General features: G+C 43.1%; 1 protein-coding gene across 1 annotated transcript in view; it reads right to left on the bottom strand.

Moving 5' to 3' along the window:
* Nucleotides 1-17,042, bottom strand: part of T265_10602 (hypothetical protein) — a gene marked incomplete at both ends in the record, with an annotated part of 73,215 nt that overhangs the window by 52,997 nt on the left and 3,176 nt on the right. The window contains one exon of the mRNA XM_009177022.1: nt 2,020-2,137. Coding sequence (XP_009175286.1) covers nt 2,020-2,137 — 118 coding nt within the window. The remainder of the gene's footprint in view (nt 1-2,019; nt 2,138-17,042) is intronic.

Here is a 17,042-nt window from a genome sequence, read left to right as displayed (position 1 = left end):
TCGACAAGACGTGCAACGATCAAACTAGGTGGATGTCTGTCAGCCTCTGTGTATTTCACGAAAGGCATGTTCGCGAATCCTTCATGGAAGTGCTTGTAGTGCTTCCAATGAACGCTATGTAGTTTAAACATTCCAAAGACTGGAAACAACAAGTGGTATATCTTCTTTGAAATACAATTCAATGGCAGAGCTTGAACGGCTCAATAAGACATTTCGATCAACTTCATCAATCTTCGCGGGTGCGTCGTCACTGAATAACAAGTTGAGACGTACAGAGTACTATGCATTGTCTTCTTTATGAGGTTTATTGAGTAGGCGGTTTTTTAAACCTATTCCAACGGATACAGGTCTGATGGGACCATGTTTTCCGTGCAGACGTTTCCTGTGTTCGAGATAACCTACGCTGTTTTCTTAGAGACACAAAAGTCTTGGAAAGAGTACACCCACTGTTCCATATCTGTTCTCTGCGGACCCTAGTTTACCATCCAAAGACAAGTCGGAGAAGGATATTCGAAGCAAACTACGGGGTCACTAAGTTGCGCTTTAGTTTATGCTCACGGTATGTTATCAGGTCGAATCTAAAAACTAAACTGCCTTGTCTTGCTTCCAGTTTTTACGTATGGTCACTTGAAGCTTGGGCTACGTATGACATACTGGCCTCACCAAGAACTGCCTATTGGAAAGAATTTTGGAAACTATCTGTGTGGAATATATGGCAGATGACACAGATGTCCTTCCAGTATCTTCACTTAATACCTCGTTAAATTCAACCGCGGAATGAATACAGAAAATGGATTTTAACAAGTCACGACTGATCGTAGTCTTCTAGCTAAGGCTACCGCGGTGATCTCCAATGGGTTGGCGGCGGCATGCTCCACATATACACGTGGTCAACGTCTTTGGCCTTCCATAAAACGATCACAAATATTTGACTGAACAGCCTTCATGGTTCTTTTCAATGGCTGACTCTTGACTATTCAAATAATTCGTGAGAACGTGAGTCATTTCGGTCATCTTACGTCCAATTTGACTCCCCAAGTACTACCAAAACGACCCTACAGTTGCATGCCAAAACGGAGACTACGGAACAAGTCTAGCATCAGCTTTATAGCCTAATGTCTATTCTCAGAAACCTGGTAACCAAACGGTTGAGTGGGAATGAGATCCCAGTTGTTACTAGCCACGTGTGTAAAAACGACCAAAATACACCTGTTTGATATCAACTTGTGTACGCAGGGAATAAACTGCGTATCACTATGTTATCCAGTACCACTTACGGTGCGTTTTGAGAATTTATCTCGGTGGCATTTGCTGCAGGTGCGGTTTTACACTAAAAATTGAAGTACACTACAGTTGATCCTAGCAACGTACTGTTAAACAAGTTACTGGTGCCGGTGTCCATCGTTCCGCCATCGTTTTTGGGCTTACAACAGGTCCCTGAACGTTTGTCTGCCCATCTTGTTCGCTTGGGTCAAGATTGGCCCCAGGGGTTTTTTCACTAAGAACCACATCAGTCTCAGTGGACCGCATCTGCGGCTGTCCCGCACTGTACACGGATTCCAACACTGTTGACCGGCGAATCCAATCCGACTATCGGCTATTCATTATTCTTATCAGTTAACTGACAAAGGACAAGCAAGGAAAATGCTCACTTTGTAAAGAAAGCTGTTTACACCAAATAAAATCCAGAAAAATAAAATGTTTGGTGTTCCCATCGGTGGCTTTATGCCACCAGGGACAACTGCGTATCCAATGAAACGCCTACTAAATTGCTCCAAAAAATTTCGTATGTTCAATATCCTTGGCCTATCTGAGGCCTACCAATACAAATGACATTGTCACGAATAATTTTGCACTATGCGCTGCTTGCTTGCTTTCTTCAGTGTTTAGCGATGTACGGTGCAACATTGTTTACTCCTAAGATGACCTTAATATCTCATAGACTCAGAGCATCAAACAGTTCTAGTCTAGAGGGAACTCTTGGGAAAAGAGAAAGTCGATTCTCCCAAAGACACTTACCACGAACGAATGTTCCAATTCTGCGATCCGCGTACCGGCGCAATAGAGCGAAAGTGAAAGACCGATTGCCAAAATAAGGAAGCAATACAACATGGCAATCACACGCTGGCTGTGGATTCTGAAAGATAAGTTGGTAGCGATAAAAACATGAATTTAGGGGAAAGTGGTGAACGTAATGCACTACTCATAAAATTGCTGGAAATTCTTCGACAGCCCACGACCGGTTTCGCCCTTCTTAAGACTCACCAGTTAAGCAAAGTCCCCGAATTTCCATCAACCTCATGTTCTTCTTAGACCCAAGTTGCAACCAAGTTGCAGACTAATCTGGAACCATCTGGAGCCCAGGGCGACGCCGGCCGTCTGCTGTCGAAGAATTTTCAGCAACCTTGTGGATAGTGTATTACTTCCATACACGCATCGTGATTTCTCAAACATCGTGCAACTGGAACGTGAGGCGGCCTGTTGCAGCACATTTAGTTGCATGAAAATATCATAAACGTGAGATTTAGCTGAATTCCAGTTAAATCTCCCGTCAAACCCAAGTCGGCATGCAAACGAATGTATATGTCAACATTTGTCGCATTTGGATTTAAGTAGGACAGAAATTTGACGGAAACTTGAGGACTTCAACTACGTGATCAGTTCCAACTAGATGAAACCGCTGTAGGCTGTAGTGAACATTATGCTCTTACGATAGAGTAAAATAAGCACTTTCTGAAGCATCGCACAGTCATGGCGGTGTACAATATCCCACAGACTCCAAAGCTCAATAAAATTATGTGATACAGGACTCACGAAGGGTTGCCTGTCTTCATAGTTAATGAATAACGATCGGACACTCGTACTGTAAGTGGTGTCCAAAAATTGGGGTACTTGATAAAGTTGTTTTTAAAGTAAATATTTGTTGATTTTGAGGTGCATATGAAAGCTGGAACTAAAAAATTCAAATTTATATCAGTGAGTTTAGGCTTTAAATTGGGCATATTTCACGCCACTTGTTTTTTATGTTTGGTGAAACATCCTCTTCGGAGCCTTCGTCCATACATATGCTTTTATCAGTGTACGCAGTCTGATAACCAAAAACGGACAACGAATAGCAATAACATTTCCCCAAACTCGATATTAATCGCATCCAGTAATGGCTAGGATACTCTCAAAACGACATTTTTACTATCGTTCTCGAAAAGCAAACGTCTCTTACCTCAGCAGAGGCAGCATTCAAAGTAGGCCTTGAATATGTACTAGCGGGAATGAGGTGAATCTAAGACCTACCTGAACCCTTGTACCCTTGAAGCTTACGTGTTACGTGGTACCGGCATCGTGGATTCGCAAAAACCGTTTTGCAATAAAAGCGCATTCCAGACTGATATAATTATTGCTACGCAAATAAGGTGAACTAAACATTCACAATTGGTTGTTGAATGAATTCTAGACCGTCATTCAAATAGTTTAGATAGTTTTGAAACATCTTGAAAATCGTCTTTATTCTCACAACCCGGTTCTTTCAGAGGGACTGGGTGACTTAGATTTTCCCTTATTGAACGCATGGGAGGCTCGAATACTTAATCGAATTTGAGGAGTTCTAAGAAATTCGGTACAAACTAGTGGATAAAAGTGTTTATTGGATATTACTGTAATTTTATTGGACAGATGCGAGACGAATGGTTTGCATTTAACTCGGGATGTAAAGAATCCGGCATAATTACAGAAAGCTGACATCTGTGTACATAATGAGTGCATATAAAGTTGAATACAGGGTGCTTCATCAGTCGGATACAATATGGTGACAAAATATATGATATTGAAATGTACGGAAGCACCCACATACCCCTTGGAGTCATACAGCGTATAACTAGCGGTGGAGACAGTTCTGCGATAATGTTTCATCTCCCTGAATTTGATTCGAATACAATGGTCTCTCCCTAGCGGGACTCGACAAAGTGAGCGAATTAAAGTAATTCGGGGATAGATGTGGTCATGTCTGACAACTACTTAAATAAACCAAGTAGAAAAACTGCAAGAACCTTCACTTTTGAAACGAAAATATTTTGCCACTCCACTGTATGGGGTTTTGTTTGCTGGGATATCAACGAGGAGTCTAATACCTGCATATCCCAAGTGGTTTCCAAATCCAAAGAGTCACTCTTCGTCGAACGGATGAATTTGCTTGTCAAGAAACGATATCAAGATCCTTCAGGCGTAATTCACTTCAATGTAACAGTAAAACATCTATTCAAAGACGGGTGCGTGTGTGCTCGTCTCTTACACCTGGCCATCGAACCGTGCGCGTGTCTGATGATGTGAGTTGATCAATGCCAAGCCCACAAAAACAATAGAATCCAGGTCAATGTAAGGTCGGATATAATGAATTGGGACAAACTGGTCATAAAAGCCCAAGAAGCAAGAGCTGATTTTGTTTCCTCGAAGACATTGACCGGAGTTGTAATGAACATCATCTGTGGCAAATTTACTTAAGTAGTTGTATGGGGGGCTTTATTCAGTGACTCAGAAGTGGAAAGTATCTGACCTAAGATCTCTAAAGGCCTCAGGAATGCAACACAAGCTTCAAAAGATGGATTGAGAAAGCTTTTGGAAGGATGGAAAAACAATGTACTAGTAAATACTGGTTGTACGAAGAAAATGAGCCAGGGAAATTTTACCCACGGTTGCTACCAAACGAATTAGTTGTGATCAGTAACGTGTGTCTTTCATAAGTTTTTAGATTGTTCGCGAAATGGCCCAAGTGGTCAGAGCGCGAATTTACTGACCGGAAGGTCCGTGGTTCGAATCCGACCTCCGCCTCTCGACTTCCCCTGTCTAGACTTGGGCTACCTGGCAGTATCCCAGCCCTCGTTCAACATTCGGGTGGCATGGCAGCCAGGCACCGGAAGGGTGCTACAGCTGTACGCTTTCTGTACGCAGTGTTCGCTGCTATACAAGAGGAATACGACGTAGACCTTTTCCAGTGTATGGATGTAATGAAACGGGCGTGAGTTAGTCGAGGCACATGAGATGATTTCAGTCTATCACTGCTCTCCTCTTGCTGTATCATCGCTCTTCCTTGTCTTTCGTTTTATGCAGTGAGCATTCAAAGATAGGAGATCTGTCTTGCATTTCCAGTGATGTTATCCAACCGCAGTTGTCGTTTAACGCAAGCAGCGCACTTCCGTAGCTGAGTAGTTTCCTCAGTACGGTAGCGCATTTCTAAGTAAGTTTTCTTTTGCTGGTCCGAACGCGTTAACCAATCCCTGCAGATCCCTGACTTGATGACCACACAGTCATAGTGGGAGGCTGTGTCTCACAATGACAACGTTTACACGTAGAAGATTTTATGAAAACTAGGATCTATCAAAACTGTATTCGATCGTAACAACGACGACAGTTACTGGGTCGTCGTTCGATGAGTCGGGCACCAACCAATCACATCGCTCAAGTGTGAACACGTTTGCCTGTTCAGACGTGATAATTCAGATGCGTCCAACGTGGGTTGGTGGAGTATTGGTAACACGTATGTCCGGGATTCAAATCCCGGCACGACCGTTGGATATGCAATGCTGATGAGCTCTAATAAGGGCGAAACTCGAGTCCAGTGCTTCTCTTTGGTGTGGACTCACCGGAATAATTACGCCAGAACAAGAGGACGACCGTTCAAACGAGCGTGGTGTGACTATGAACAAAGACTTTATTCATCTGTCGAATTTCACGGGAATTTATTTCCTTACCAATCCTGTTCACCTTAGCCAGCTCAGCTCCGATTATATTGTGCAGTCTGTCTGGGCTGTTTCGGGGTAGCTGATAAATTAGTTTGGAATGCTATCTGCATTTACGTCAGTCGATGGTGCGTGCCAACCCATTAGTAATGTACTACTATTGCACCAAACAATTCATGCGGTGCATGGTGATGCACATGTGGGAAAAACCAGTAATTTATTTCAGTTCTGTTCTTATAACTCTATGTTACGGACACCAGATTGTGCTATTATGCATCGGACTACATAAAGTTTGGAATTATTCAGTTTTTGACAAGACATGAAATGCGTTAGAGAGAAAAAGTGCGAATCAGTTTCGAGAAGTGGAGAAATGCCGCATTGATACGGATCGCCGAGGAAGGATCACAGTTCGTATCTTGTGTAGATTAGGTGGTCATGTTGTTCCAGTGGTTCTTCGAAGTGGCGCTCTACTACACACACTCCGCAAACGCTCCACGGCACGCGCAGTAGTAAACAACACGATGCTTTATTCCAAGTCATATCATGTGGTCCAGGGCTGTTAGTCCCCGAGAACGCAAGAACAGGAGAAAGTGATACATGTCGAGATTTAGGGTAATGCTCTTTATTACAATAGCCTTGCTTATGGAAGCGATGGAAGGAGGTACTCAACATTCTTGAAGGGTTCAACTGCCAACTCACTGTCTCTCTCCGGGTGTACTGAGAAGATAACCCTTGACCTTGACAAATCCACCAACCAAAGGTGCCTATGGTTGACACTTGATACAAGAAGCGGATCCATCCTATGCTGAGAGATCAAACTCACTGTACATTTGTGCATTTCTTGTTGGGAGAGTCAAACTGAAGGCGTCCCGTATAAAAATTGTATAGTCTACTGCTAGGACACGGGCGGTTTTGGTAATGGTGGAGAACAGGATCTTCATTTTCCAAGCCAACATGGTGCATTTACACCAATGAAATTTTTGAATACCCAAGAAGATTCTGCTGAATGGGTCATTTTTTTCGGTTCTGTTGTCGAATAACAATATGCTTGAAACTATCGTCTTAAAACTCAGTTTGCAAATTGTGATTCTATGTTGTTTCTATCTTGCTGATCGAAAGACGACTATTTGGGTTTATTGAAATAATGACTGAAGTAAAAGGATGTGTAAAGGTCATACACGACCGTTCAATTCCGAATTATATCTTCGGTACTATGCAACAGTTCGTCGCAATGACTTAACAAACTTGAAAGGACTAAAAGCAGTTGGTGCTGAAAGATTATGAATATACATAATGTATGTATAAGATACTAAGGAAACTTCATCTGTCACTCAACTTTGCACTGAACAAAGTAAGCCATTCAGCCCACACTTAAATTTTCTATTCACCGAGAGCGACCGGATGGGCTGGTTCATGGAGAGTAAGCTTATAGCGGAAGTATCAGGGAAGAAGCGAGTGAAAGAAACCCTTCCGAAATTCCCAGATTTGCAAGGGAACCAAAAATAATGATTTCATTAGCTAGGCAGATAATCGTTGGATGCAAGAAGTCTTAGCCACCGCTGTGGGGTGGTCAAATATCCCCAGCGACATAGGGATAGTGGTGGTTGGGTGCATTGCGCGATGTAAACCTCAGGCTGTCTGGTGGTTTTGTTTTCATTCCATTACTAGACACTCAGTAAATCCGGTAATTTGGGGTAGACCATGTTTCGTAAGCCCTAGCTTTCCGAAGGTTGATGCAGTCCACTCGTTTTCATGATCATAAACCGTTGTAGGTAGAGATGGATCATCATAACTTACGTACCGGTGCGTCGTTCTCCCACCGGAGCCTCGCTAATCAACCGCGATAATTGCAATAACGGTCTGCTTACACAACTGAAAGCACAATTTGTCCAGACTACCCAACCCCCCTTCCCGATGCAATCAGCTGATACCGAGCATGTCTGTGGTTATCTAACAGCTTAAACAGATTGCTTGACTGAGCATTAACCCAGTGAATTACCCGATACATGCTGACATGAACTGAGCGGTCGCAAACGCCAGACCCAAAGTCTTGTCTAACCGTGTCCCAGACGTGTATTCACCAAGTGTTCATACCCATATTAGGCCGCATGAGGGATCCCATAGTATTATCGGAGGAGGCAATGGTGTACCAAACCCATAAATACTGAGTTTTATGTTGAAGGCATCGTAATGCCCAAATTATCGCGTCAATAAGGTATTTATAAGTTTGCCATTGAAAGAGTTTTGCTTGAAGAACGCAGTAAATCCAACAAGTGCTTGATTGGAAGTCTTTTGGGCCATACAAAACTATCCCTTGCATTTTGAGCCACGAACTACAACTAGGCGTTATTCAGCTCACAGTATCCTTATGTGAAAGGCATTACGTGTTTTTTCAAGATACTACTGATACGAATAGTATGATAAGAAATGTTCGAGCAGAATCCGAAATTCGCTGCGTTCTAGATCCCCGTAAGATTTTCATCTCCCAAAATCGATGAACGACGGGAAGAAACTAACAGAGCGGAAAGATACTACGTAATTTTCATGGTTATTGAATGGTCTTTCTGCAAAAGACGACAGGGGTCAGAAGATTTTGTCGCACTAGAAAAGCACAGCATACAATTCATTTCATCGTTCGGAGAATATGACATCTACTGAGGACGATTGGAAGAAGTCCATAGAAAATATTAGTCGAACGTGAAAACTCGGAGGCTACGCGTGATTCTTTATTCGTTTAGCTGACTTAACACACCCAACTATACGATGTTGTTATGCTTGCACTATCCTGATAAACAAAAGACATCGCAAAGCAGACCTATTTCACCTTCAGAATGAAGTGGCTAACTAACTGAATAATGAATAAAATAAAGGATAGGACAAGTAGAATACTGCAGGAAGTAGAATGATAACAATGCTGATTAGGGCTGGACAGATGTGATGTAACGGATAGGTGTAGTGAAGAGCGTTCTGTTATTAAAGACGTCGTAGTATGAGGTATAACAATTGACTGTGTGTGATAGAATTTTTTGCCAACATTCATTGATACAGCAGAAAGAAAAGATGTTTGCCAATTTTCAAGAACAATGGTACTGCTGAATTGTTTTTTAGACTGCAAATCACCTAGATCTCGGAAATACAACAGAACCTTTAAGATGTCCAAAAAATCATTCTGAAGTTATAAGACTGAGGTTATCATAGAATGAATGTTGATAGTCGTGAATCTGAGTGTGTTTCCATGTAACAATGGGCGACAAACTCTAGTGAAACACTGATCAGTTCCGGAAATTCGCGGTAATATGCAACTGTCTTGGAGATTTTGACCATTTAATTTGGAGAGTTTCGTCAGACCTTTTTAAATCAATCTTGGAAAATGGTGATCGGGGACGGTGAACGCCGTAAAACATGCCGATTTGTGAGCTCTATTTGAAGTGCTTTTAAAGCGAGGTTATCTAGAGGCTAGGAGTAGAACCCTCATAGGATAGATGGACTAGAAAACTGCACAGCCAGAGCGGCCGGTTTATCACCAAATGAGTATTTATCACGGTAACTGGCATCCCGAGCAATTTTTGTAATGTGTTACGATGGAGAGCAAAGAAAGACCTAATTGTGAGATATATGGACGAAAGTTATCATTGAACTCCACTGTCCGAGGACTGTGTGAACTCTCCCTTCTGGGAGAGGTTCTAGTGTAAATGGCAGAACAGAGAGGACGGAGCCACGGTAGGACTAGACAACCGAAGAAGATGTGGTGGACCATGCTACGCTACCCTTTGAAAGTGGAAACTTCTCTCCGTCAGTTTGCTCCACTTCATCAGACTCAATCGTTCAAATCATTTTGTTTACTTCTGATATCCGTTACCATATTCTGCCATATACATGTTTCCCAATGACCAAAACCTGGTCCTTTGGTATAAGGGGTTACAACTTAGATCAGCCAGATTAACAAAATTGGTTATCTGATGTGTACTAGTCGTTTCGATGTCAGTCTCTTGTAATCATTCGCATTTCAGATCGGATGATCTGACCGTCTTATTTGATCCCATATCTTATTTGTGCAATTGCCATCAACACACTTTGAGCATCACTACCTGTTACGACTGTTTATTTCTCAGAACTTTTTCGAATCATCCATTTGAAGATAGTCGGGCTGAGAATACCAGCAATTAGGGTTTGTGTTCATTGACGTTCCCGATTATTCTCATAGGACTTGGGTTCGACTATGTATTATTCTACCCTGACCAACTATCCACGCGTGATTCAACACGCTGGGGTCATTCGATCGCATGCATCGCACCGGGTCTGTCCAGAGCGAGTTAGGGGAAATAAAACTCGCAACCATGTGAAGCGCACAAACAAGAGAAAAAGCACCTCGAATTGCTTCAAAAATGAAATGAAAAACAAGTGTACAGTGCATGTGGCTGTTATTAGTTTGTCTAGATTCGCATTGTAGTTGACCTCGAAAGGTCAAGTAAACAATGATTGTGCTTCCGGTGTGAGATTCAACGTAGCTCATTGTCAAGTGTGAAATTAAGAGCAAATGGCTGATAAACAAAGACGTGTGAATACTCCACATGTGGCTTGTACTTAAATGTAACTGCACAATAAATCAAACCATGGGTTGCTTTGTCCCCATCAGGCTTAGCCATTTAGAGCGACATGTGATCCACGAAAAAGAAATAAGGATGCTCAATGAACACGTCGTATTTTCCGAAAAGGTATCCCACTGTGGAAGTCATTTTTATCATTATGGGTGGTGTTTTTTCGATTGTCTCACATTTGTTAGATGAAATATAATGCACGTTCGATTAGAACCCCATTTTAGAACATTTTTCTGCCAGCCGTTGTGTGCCAAAATATGACAGTTTATATTGAAATCAGATTACCATTCGGTTTCCGCGATATGTGCTGTTTACTGTCCGAATTAACGACATCTTTCATACTCGACTTATTTCAAATCATCGAACGTGCGATAAGTAAGCACTGAGGTCTTGAAGCTGCAAACAGCCATTATCCATTGAGGCAACGGCAGAGGAAATGTAGCATATGGTGACCAATGTGTTATGGTCATAACAACTTGTAACTAAAGATGCCTTCATTCCAGGGACATACAGCTTTGATACTTTGTGCTGCTACCCATCACTTGCATGTAACGTCTTGTCCTTTCCATGCAATTTCACACTGACGTTGTGATCCTGAGTCTTTTGTATCATTCTAACAAGTGCTGTGCAGAATTCTGGGCTCGCTCACGAGTCGGAGTTTGTTGGGAAATCATCCAACAGAAGGTACAGCGCTACAAGTTATGCAAAGATGGAAACTGTGAAATTCGCCCATCTAGCAGTTGTGTCGTGGATATGATTAGGAATCCATCAACCAAACGAATTCTGGTCACGATGAGAGCTTGCTTGGCCAAGTGACCTTTGTATTTGTATTCGCATGACCCAGTTCGGTGGAAACGAATAATTAATGAATCGAAAGGGGAAATCAATCCTGAATGTGACTGTGCGGTAGCACAAAGCTTTTGAAGCGCTTTCGAAAGCAAAGAATCGATAGTGGTTCAGACGACGGAAATGGCCACAATCTTGAGTGGATCATTGTTGTCGTAGATTTTTGCCCGACAGAAAGAAATTCGGAGGTCGAAATTCCAATCCAGCAAACTGGCGAAACAACTGAGGGGTCCAACCTAATTCATTTAGCTTACGAGCACCATTTCCCATAAAAAATCATTCAGCTTTAGCACTCTTTTGGTGCCTAACTGGCATGCCACCCAAAGGTTGCACAAGGGCTGGGATACTGCCAGGTCGCCCAAGCCTAGACAGGGGAAGTCGAGAGGCAGAGGTCGGGTTCAAACCACGGACCTTCCGATCAGTTAATTCGCTCTCTTACTACTTAAGCCATCTTGCCCTTCCACAAGCGACCTACTGAATACTGCTCACTTGCCTTAACGTACAGTAAGGACCTGGTTAGCTGACTAGCTTAGGAGGATAAAATGGCCTGATTGAAAGTATAGTCAACCTATGAGGACCAACACTCTAAAGCCGAATTCTCTGGTTGGCATGCATAAGCCGAGAGATAAAAACTGTTCCCAAGGGTTGGAAAAACAACGAAACGAATCGCTCCGTATGAACATCCCACAGACTTCATCCCATCTTTCGACAGAGTCAACCGAATCATTAAGGGGTAGCTATCCAGGTTAACTTCATTGATTTTTTTCACCTTGGGCTAAAAACCCGAGTATGGACAAGAGGAACTACCAATGAACTTGGAAATCTACCTCGGGGTGAAACGTTCATTCTCCAGGATAAATGAGACCTCATTTAAAAAAAAACATTCGCGCAGAGACATTTTGCCACTGAGAAAATGGAGTTCGTACTAAGAAGGACCGGGAATCCGTCTACTGGAGCAGCCTCCAGGATCGTGCAGAAAGCCACAACTTTCGACTGAAAGCATCGGATGAATTAGCACCCGACAGAAAAGTCTGAATGACGGATGTGAGCGGGTTTGAGACACTTCATAGCAAGCAAGGCTTAATGTCTGATGAAGCGTTAATCAGGTAGATTTTGCAATACGCACATTCTTTGGTAGGATCAGCGTTGTCCATCACCAGCGTAACCGATAGCGTAATTACTAAACCTAAACGAACAGAGCTAAGGTAGTCCCATTCAATTTCATGATCACACTACTTGGTATGTTGTGTCATCCTAAGGAAAACAAATTCAATAACCATGTGTACCAGTGTTCATTGTTATGCTATCATGTTTAGACTGCTTGAGGGGTTGAAACAGACCTTTGCGCGTCCGCTTACCGGTCGTATTCTATCCAGTGGGGGTCGACCGCAATAGCTTGCACTGTATCAAGCTCTGTCCAAACTGCTTGTAGCTGTTCTGCAAAACAGAGAAGTTCAGTCTGTCAAACACCATTGGTAGCTTAATCCGGTTTGAATACCCAAGCAACCATTTGAAGGACCGGCCTGAAATTGGAACCCAACACTGTGTAGCGGAGGTGCTCAGACCAGAATGTAGAACGTATGTACAACGGTCCTCACTCCCTCGATTTAAAAAAAACATCTCGATTGGATGTTTGACGATAATGACGGTGAGAAAAAAACATCAGAGACAGGTTGTGAAAAAACACCGATTTGAATTCGAGCCCCCCATCCACAAATCCAGTGTGGAAGTTGAACAATTGCGTTTTTCTCAATGGATAATCATGCGTGTTTGCTTACAGAATGGATGATGTAGGTGACGCGATCTAATCGATAGCCTGCGGTGTCGCCAAGTTAGCACGTCCCATCACAACCCACCTGAGCACTGTCTAACTGAGCAGACAACCTGGGCAGGTTGATCACAACAGTCTTTTTACTGGCTGAGAGAGATTTTAGCAGACTGGTCAAAGTTATGAAGTTAACGCTTGAAATTTCAGTGCCTAGAGGAGTAAAATTCTACACAAAAACTGCACGCTGTCTGTAAAAAAAGTTGTTCTGATCCCGCGAATCTACGCGAAAGTCGCTAGCGGAGCAGATATAGTATGCTGTTTTCACCGCCATTTTTTTCCACATTCCCCTATCAGCATTTATTTTTGGAAAGAGTCCATCGGGAGAGACCATATTTGGTTGCGTAAAGGAGAGGTAACTAATTAAAACTGACGTGACATCATGATCATTCCGCCATTCACTTGTTTTATCTGCCTGTGTGTTTTTGATCACTAACTAATTTGCTCCTCCGTACCTGACAATTATCTCGCTGCAGAGGCCACGACGTCCCACCTTGGGCGCGTGTTATTGTGTGTGTTCGTGTATTGTTCGTGCCCCATCCGCTGGCCTGCTCTGACCTGATGATGTCTGTATGAACGCACCGTCAATCAGAATCACGAGACTGGCCTCGGAAGGGACGACCTCAACCCAACATCTCCTTCGTGGTTATCTGGTTTTTCAACCTTCACATTGCGCTGTGAGGGTTAGTGACAGATTTGCGCCATTGTTAACGACCAAAAAACGTGGAAAGTTGAATGTACTACTCATAAGGTTGCTGAAAATCCATCGATAGCCCACGACCGGTTTCGCCCTTCTTGGGGCTCATCAGATAGGCACAGTAGGCAGCAGCACAGTCAGCTGCAGCACATTCAGTTGCCTGAAAACATCATAAACGAGAGATTCAGCTGGGTTCCAGGTGAGTCTCTCGAAAGAACCAAATTAGTTTGCAAATGAATGTATATTCGCTAATTTCGTGCAATTTGATTTCAAGTACAACATAAGGTTGACGGAAACCCGGGGACTGCGCCTACCTGATGAGCACCAAGAAGTGCGAAACCAATCGTGAGCTGTCGAAGAATTCTCAGCAACCTTATGAGTAGTGCATTACGAATATACATGTATCGCGGTCAGACAATTGAAGTTTATCGTATAATTTTGCCTAATTTTTTGTACACAAATTCATTAAATTTCGAACCCGATTCTCCCTTTTGATAGTCGAGACCATCACTCAAATTCCCATACCGTGAACCTCAATATCACTTTGTAATGTACTACTCATAGGGTTGCTGGAAATCCATTGACAGCCTGTGAACATCATAAACGAGAGATTCAGCTGGGTTCCAGGTGAGTCTCTCGAAAGAACCAAATTAGTTTGCCAATGAGTGTATACTCAGTATCAATTCTTGGCCAATTAACCTCACCAGGGTGCGCAGCCGAAAAATTTCGTCGAGCAGTGGCAGTTTAAACTCAAGTTGAATCAGATGTTTAGTTCAAGTGTACACATAGTTTACCAAAGAGGGGAGCAAACTCACATATTACACACTGTTTGTGATGAGGCACTTTCCGATGGGTTTAATAACCAGTCTGAACGAACTGCGGATCACCATGCACAGGAGGAACTACACTCTGTTGAAGGTTGACTATCCTAAATAAAAGTCAGCTGTTTGATAGCATACAGGTGTCTCGCGTCGAGCTCTGAATACTGTTCTTTGTCAAGTTTCCCCTACCGATGTACTGTACTTCCCATCGAATAATAACAGATGATTTCAGATGTCTGTGGGTTCGGGTATCTCCAAACCCGGCTAACATAACACAATAGAAAATATAGCACGAATTTTCAAATCCACAGTCAGCGAACAGTGTGCGTACACCGGACAAGTCTGTCAACTCTAGATAGATGTACCGCACACATCAAGATGCGTGCAGCGTTGAATACTGCACGATTAGGGTAGTTGTTGATGTACTAGTTTTTGGGATGGACAGAACTTGAGCAGATCTCACGACGACTGGTCATTGTTGGTTGACTTGGCAAAACTGAAAGCTAATCATTTATAGAGCTCTCTGGCTATGGAATCAACAGAGGTACTTGTAACCGAGTTCGTGTTCGCCTAACCTGGCTTGAATTTTTGTTCACGAAAGTACATCCCATCGAAATTAGCCAAATGACGCTCACTGCATCCAGGTAGCCCAAAATTAACCCGAATTAACACTTGGGTGCCTTGTTTTTGGCTACCGGCCCACTTTTTGCATCTGGTAGGACTAACAAAGGCTCAACAGAATGTCTTACTTGTCTGGGTCGAAGTAATTCGCACAAAGACCTTCCGTGATTACTGGTCGACAGCTTTCTTTCTGTCGAGCAGTCTAAACCTCGCAGTACACAGAACAAGCCCAAAATATAACAGTATGCTAATTTTTTCTCTTCTGGTCTGCTCAACAAGTCACTGAATCACAGAGGAAAAGCAGAAAAAACTGTTCACGACAGAACTGTCTGACTAAAATGAGCTTCGACAACACACTGAGTGATGATGAACCGATATCGAGTGAAGGACGCCTAACAATCAAACGGCCGAAATTTCGTTTGGTGTTTTATTGTATTCGTATTTGCTTGTACCTAGGTTGACGGTTAATATGGCAACAAGACTAGTTCAAACCGAACACACTGTTAGTATATTGGGAATGCATATAAGACACCTGGTAAAATCAACAAGCATGAGTAGGAGCGATTAGCCTTGTAGTATGCTCAATATGGCATGAAGCTGAATCGCCTTCCATTACGGCCGTATCGATCAAGACTTCGACTGGTTATTTGTTTCGTACTTGTGCTCCAAATTGTTCGACATAATTAGAAACAGTCAACTACTTGAGTTTCTTCCTGTCCACTGGTGTGCTGAAAACATCGATACATGGAGGACGTTTATAGGAACATTATCAGTTTATTACTCACACACTTGGATGTGTTACAGGGTGCACCGACTGCGAATTACGATTAAAAGTCACTCCAACTAGGCTGTTGGATTAATTATGACGGATAATTGTCCAGTGAATCCCCACATTTTTACCTCAGCCGCACTGCAGCACTTTCATATGGTCACAACAAACATGCGAATGAATGGAAATGTCATAATCGAGGCGTGTCACCTGCAATCAGTCTGAGGCAACGCACACGATAGCTCTGGGCTCTATGGTGTAATTCCAATGGTGGTGGTACGTTGTCCGTGTGAGGGCGCGCCCAGACAGAAGATTAAGCACATATGCAGAGAGTGACGCATCCCCAAGGTCACCATCGGTTCGACACGTCCGGAAAGTAAGTGAGTCGGCGGCTCCCACCAAAACACGGCTTAGCAACGCACGACCAGCGTAGTGGGCCCGACTGTTCACGACCGGAACACCACTATTGGTTGTACGGAACGAACAAGTGAACGACCATATTTGGCCAATTATTCATCCTATATATTTACGCAGACGCTCTGTATGTTTTGTCCTGGCAATACAGCCGTGTCCCCAGTTCTCTGTCTTCTCCTTATTGCGTAGTCTGGCAGGCTCAGCGCAGGCGTAACCCATAGACGGCTACCGCAAGATACAACAGTCCGCTGGAGCATGCCACGAGGATGATTGCCTTGGTCGAAACCCATGACTTATCAGTGCCTGAATAAGGAAGCATAGTAGCGACCGCAATTGTCCAACTGATAGATAACCTTATCACTAAATATGTATTTCCCGTCATTTTGGGTTCCCTTTCTCGGCAAATTCGCAGTGTACTTTCCTGTTCCTACTTTCCTACTTTCCTGGCCAGTAGTCTCATCTGTCCTGTCGAAAACTTTAATCCTTTAAAACGGCAGTCTGGTTAATCAACAAAACTGGTGTATTTATGAGTGACGCAGCGGTATATTTCGTGGTCGCAGCAAGCAGTGAAAGGGGTGAGCGTCAGTGTACGTTACAAAATAGTAACTAGGTTGTATTCTCACTTTCCAGCAACGGCATTTATGACAATTCCCCTGAGTCATCATCATCATCATCATTGTCAGCTGTAAGAACCGCATACTCGTCGTACAGTGGTTGTAGCT

Source organism: Opisthorchis viverrini (assembly GCF_000715545.1).
Source record: "Opisthorchis viverrini unplaced genomic scaffold opera_v5_387, whole genome shotgun sequence".
NCBI classification, from domain to species: domain Eukaryota; kingdom Metazoa; phylum Platyhelminthes; class Trematoda; order Opisthorchiida; family Opisthorchiidae; genus Opisthorchis; species Opisthorchis viverrini.
The sequence above is the reverse complement of the archived record's forward strand: the minus strand, read 5'-3'. Positions and strand labels throughout refer to the sequence as shown.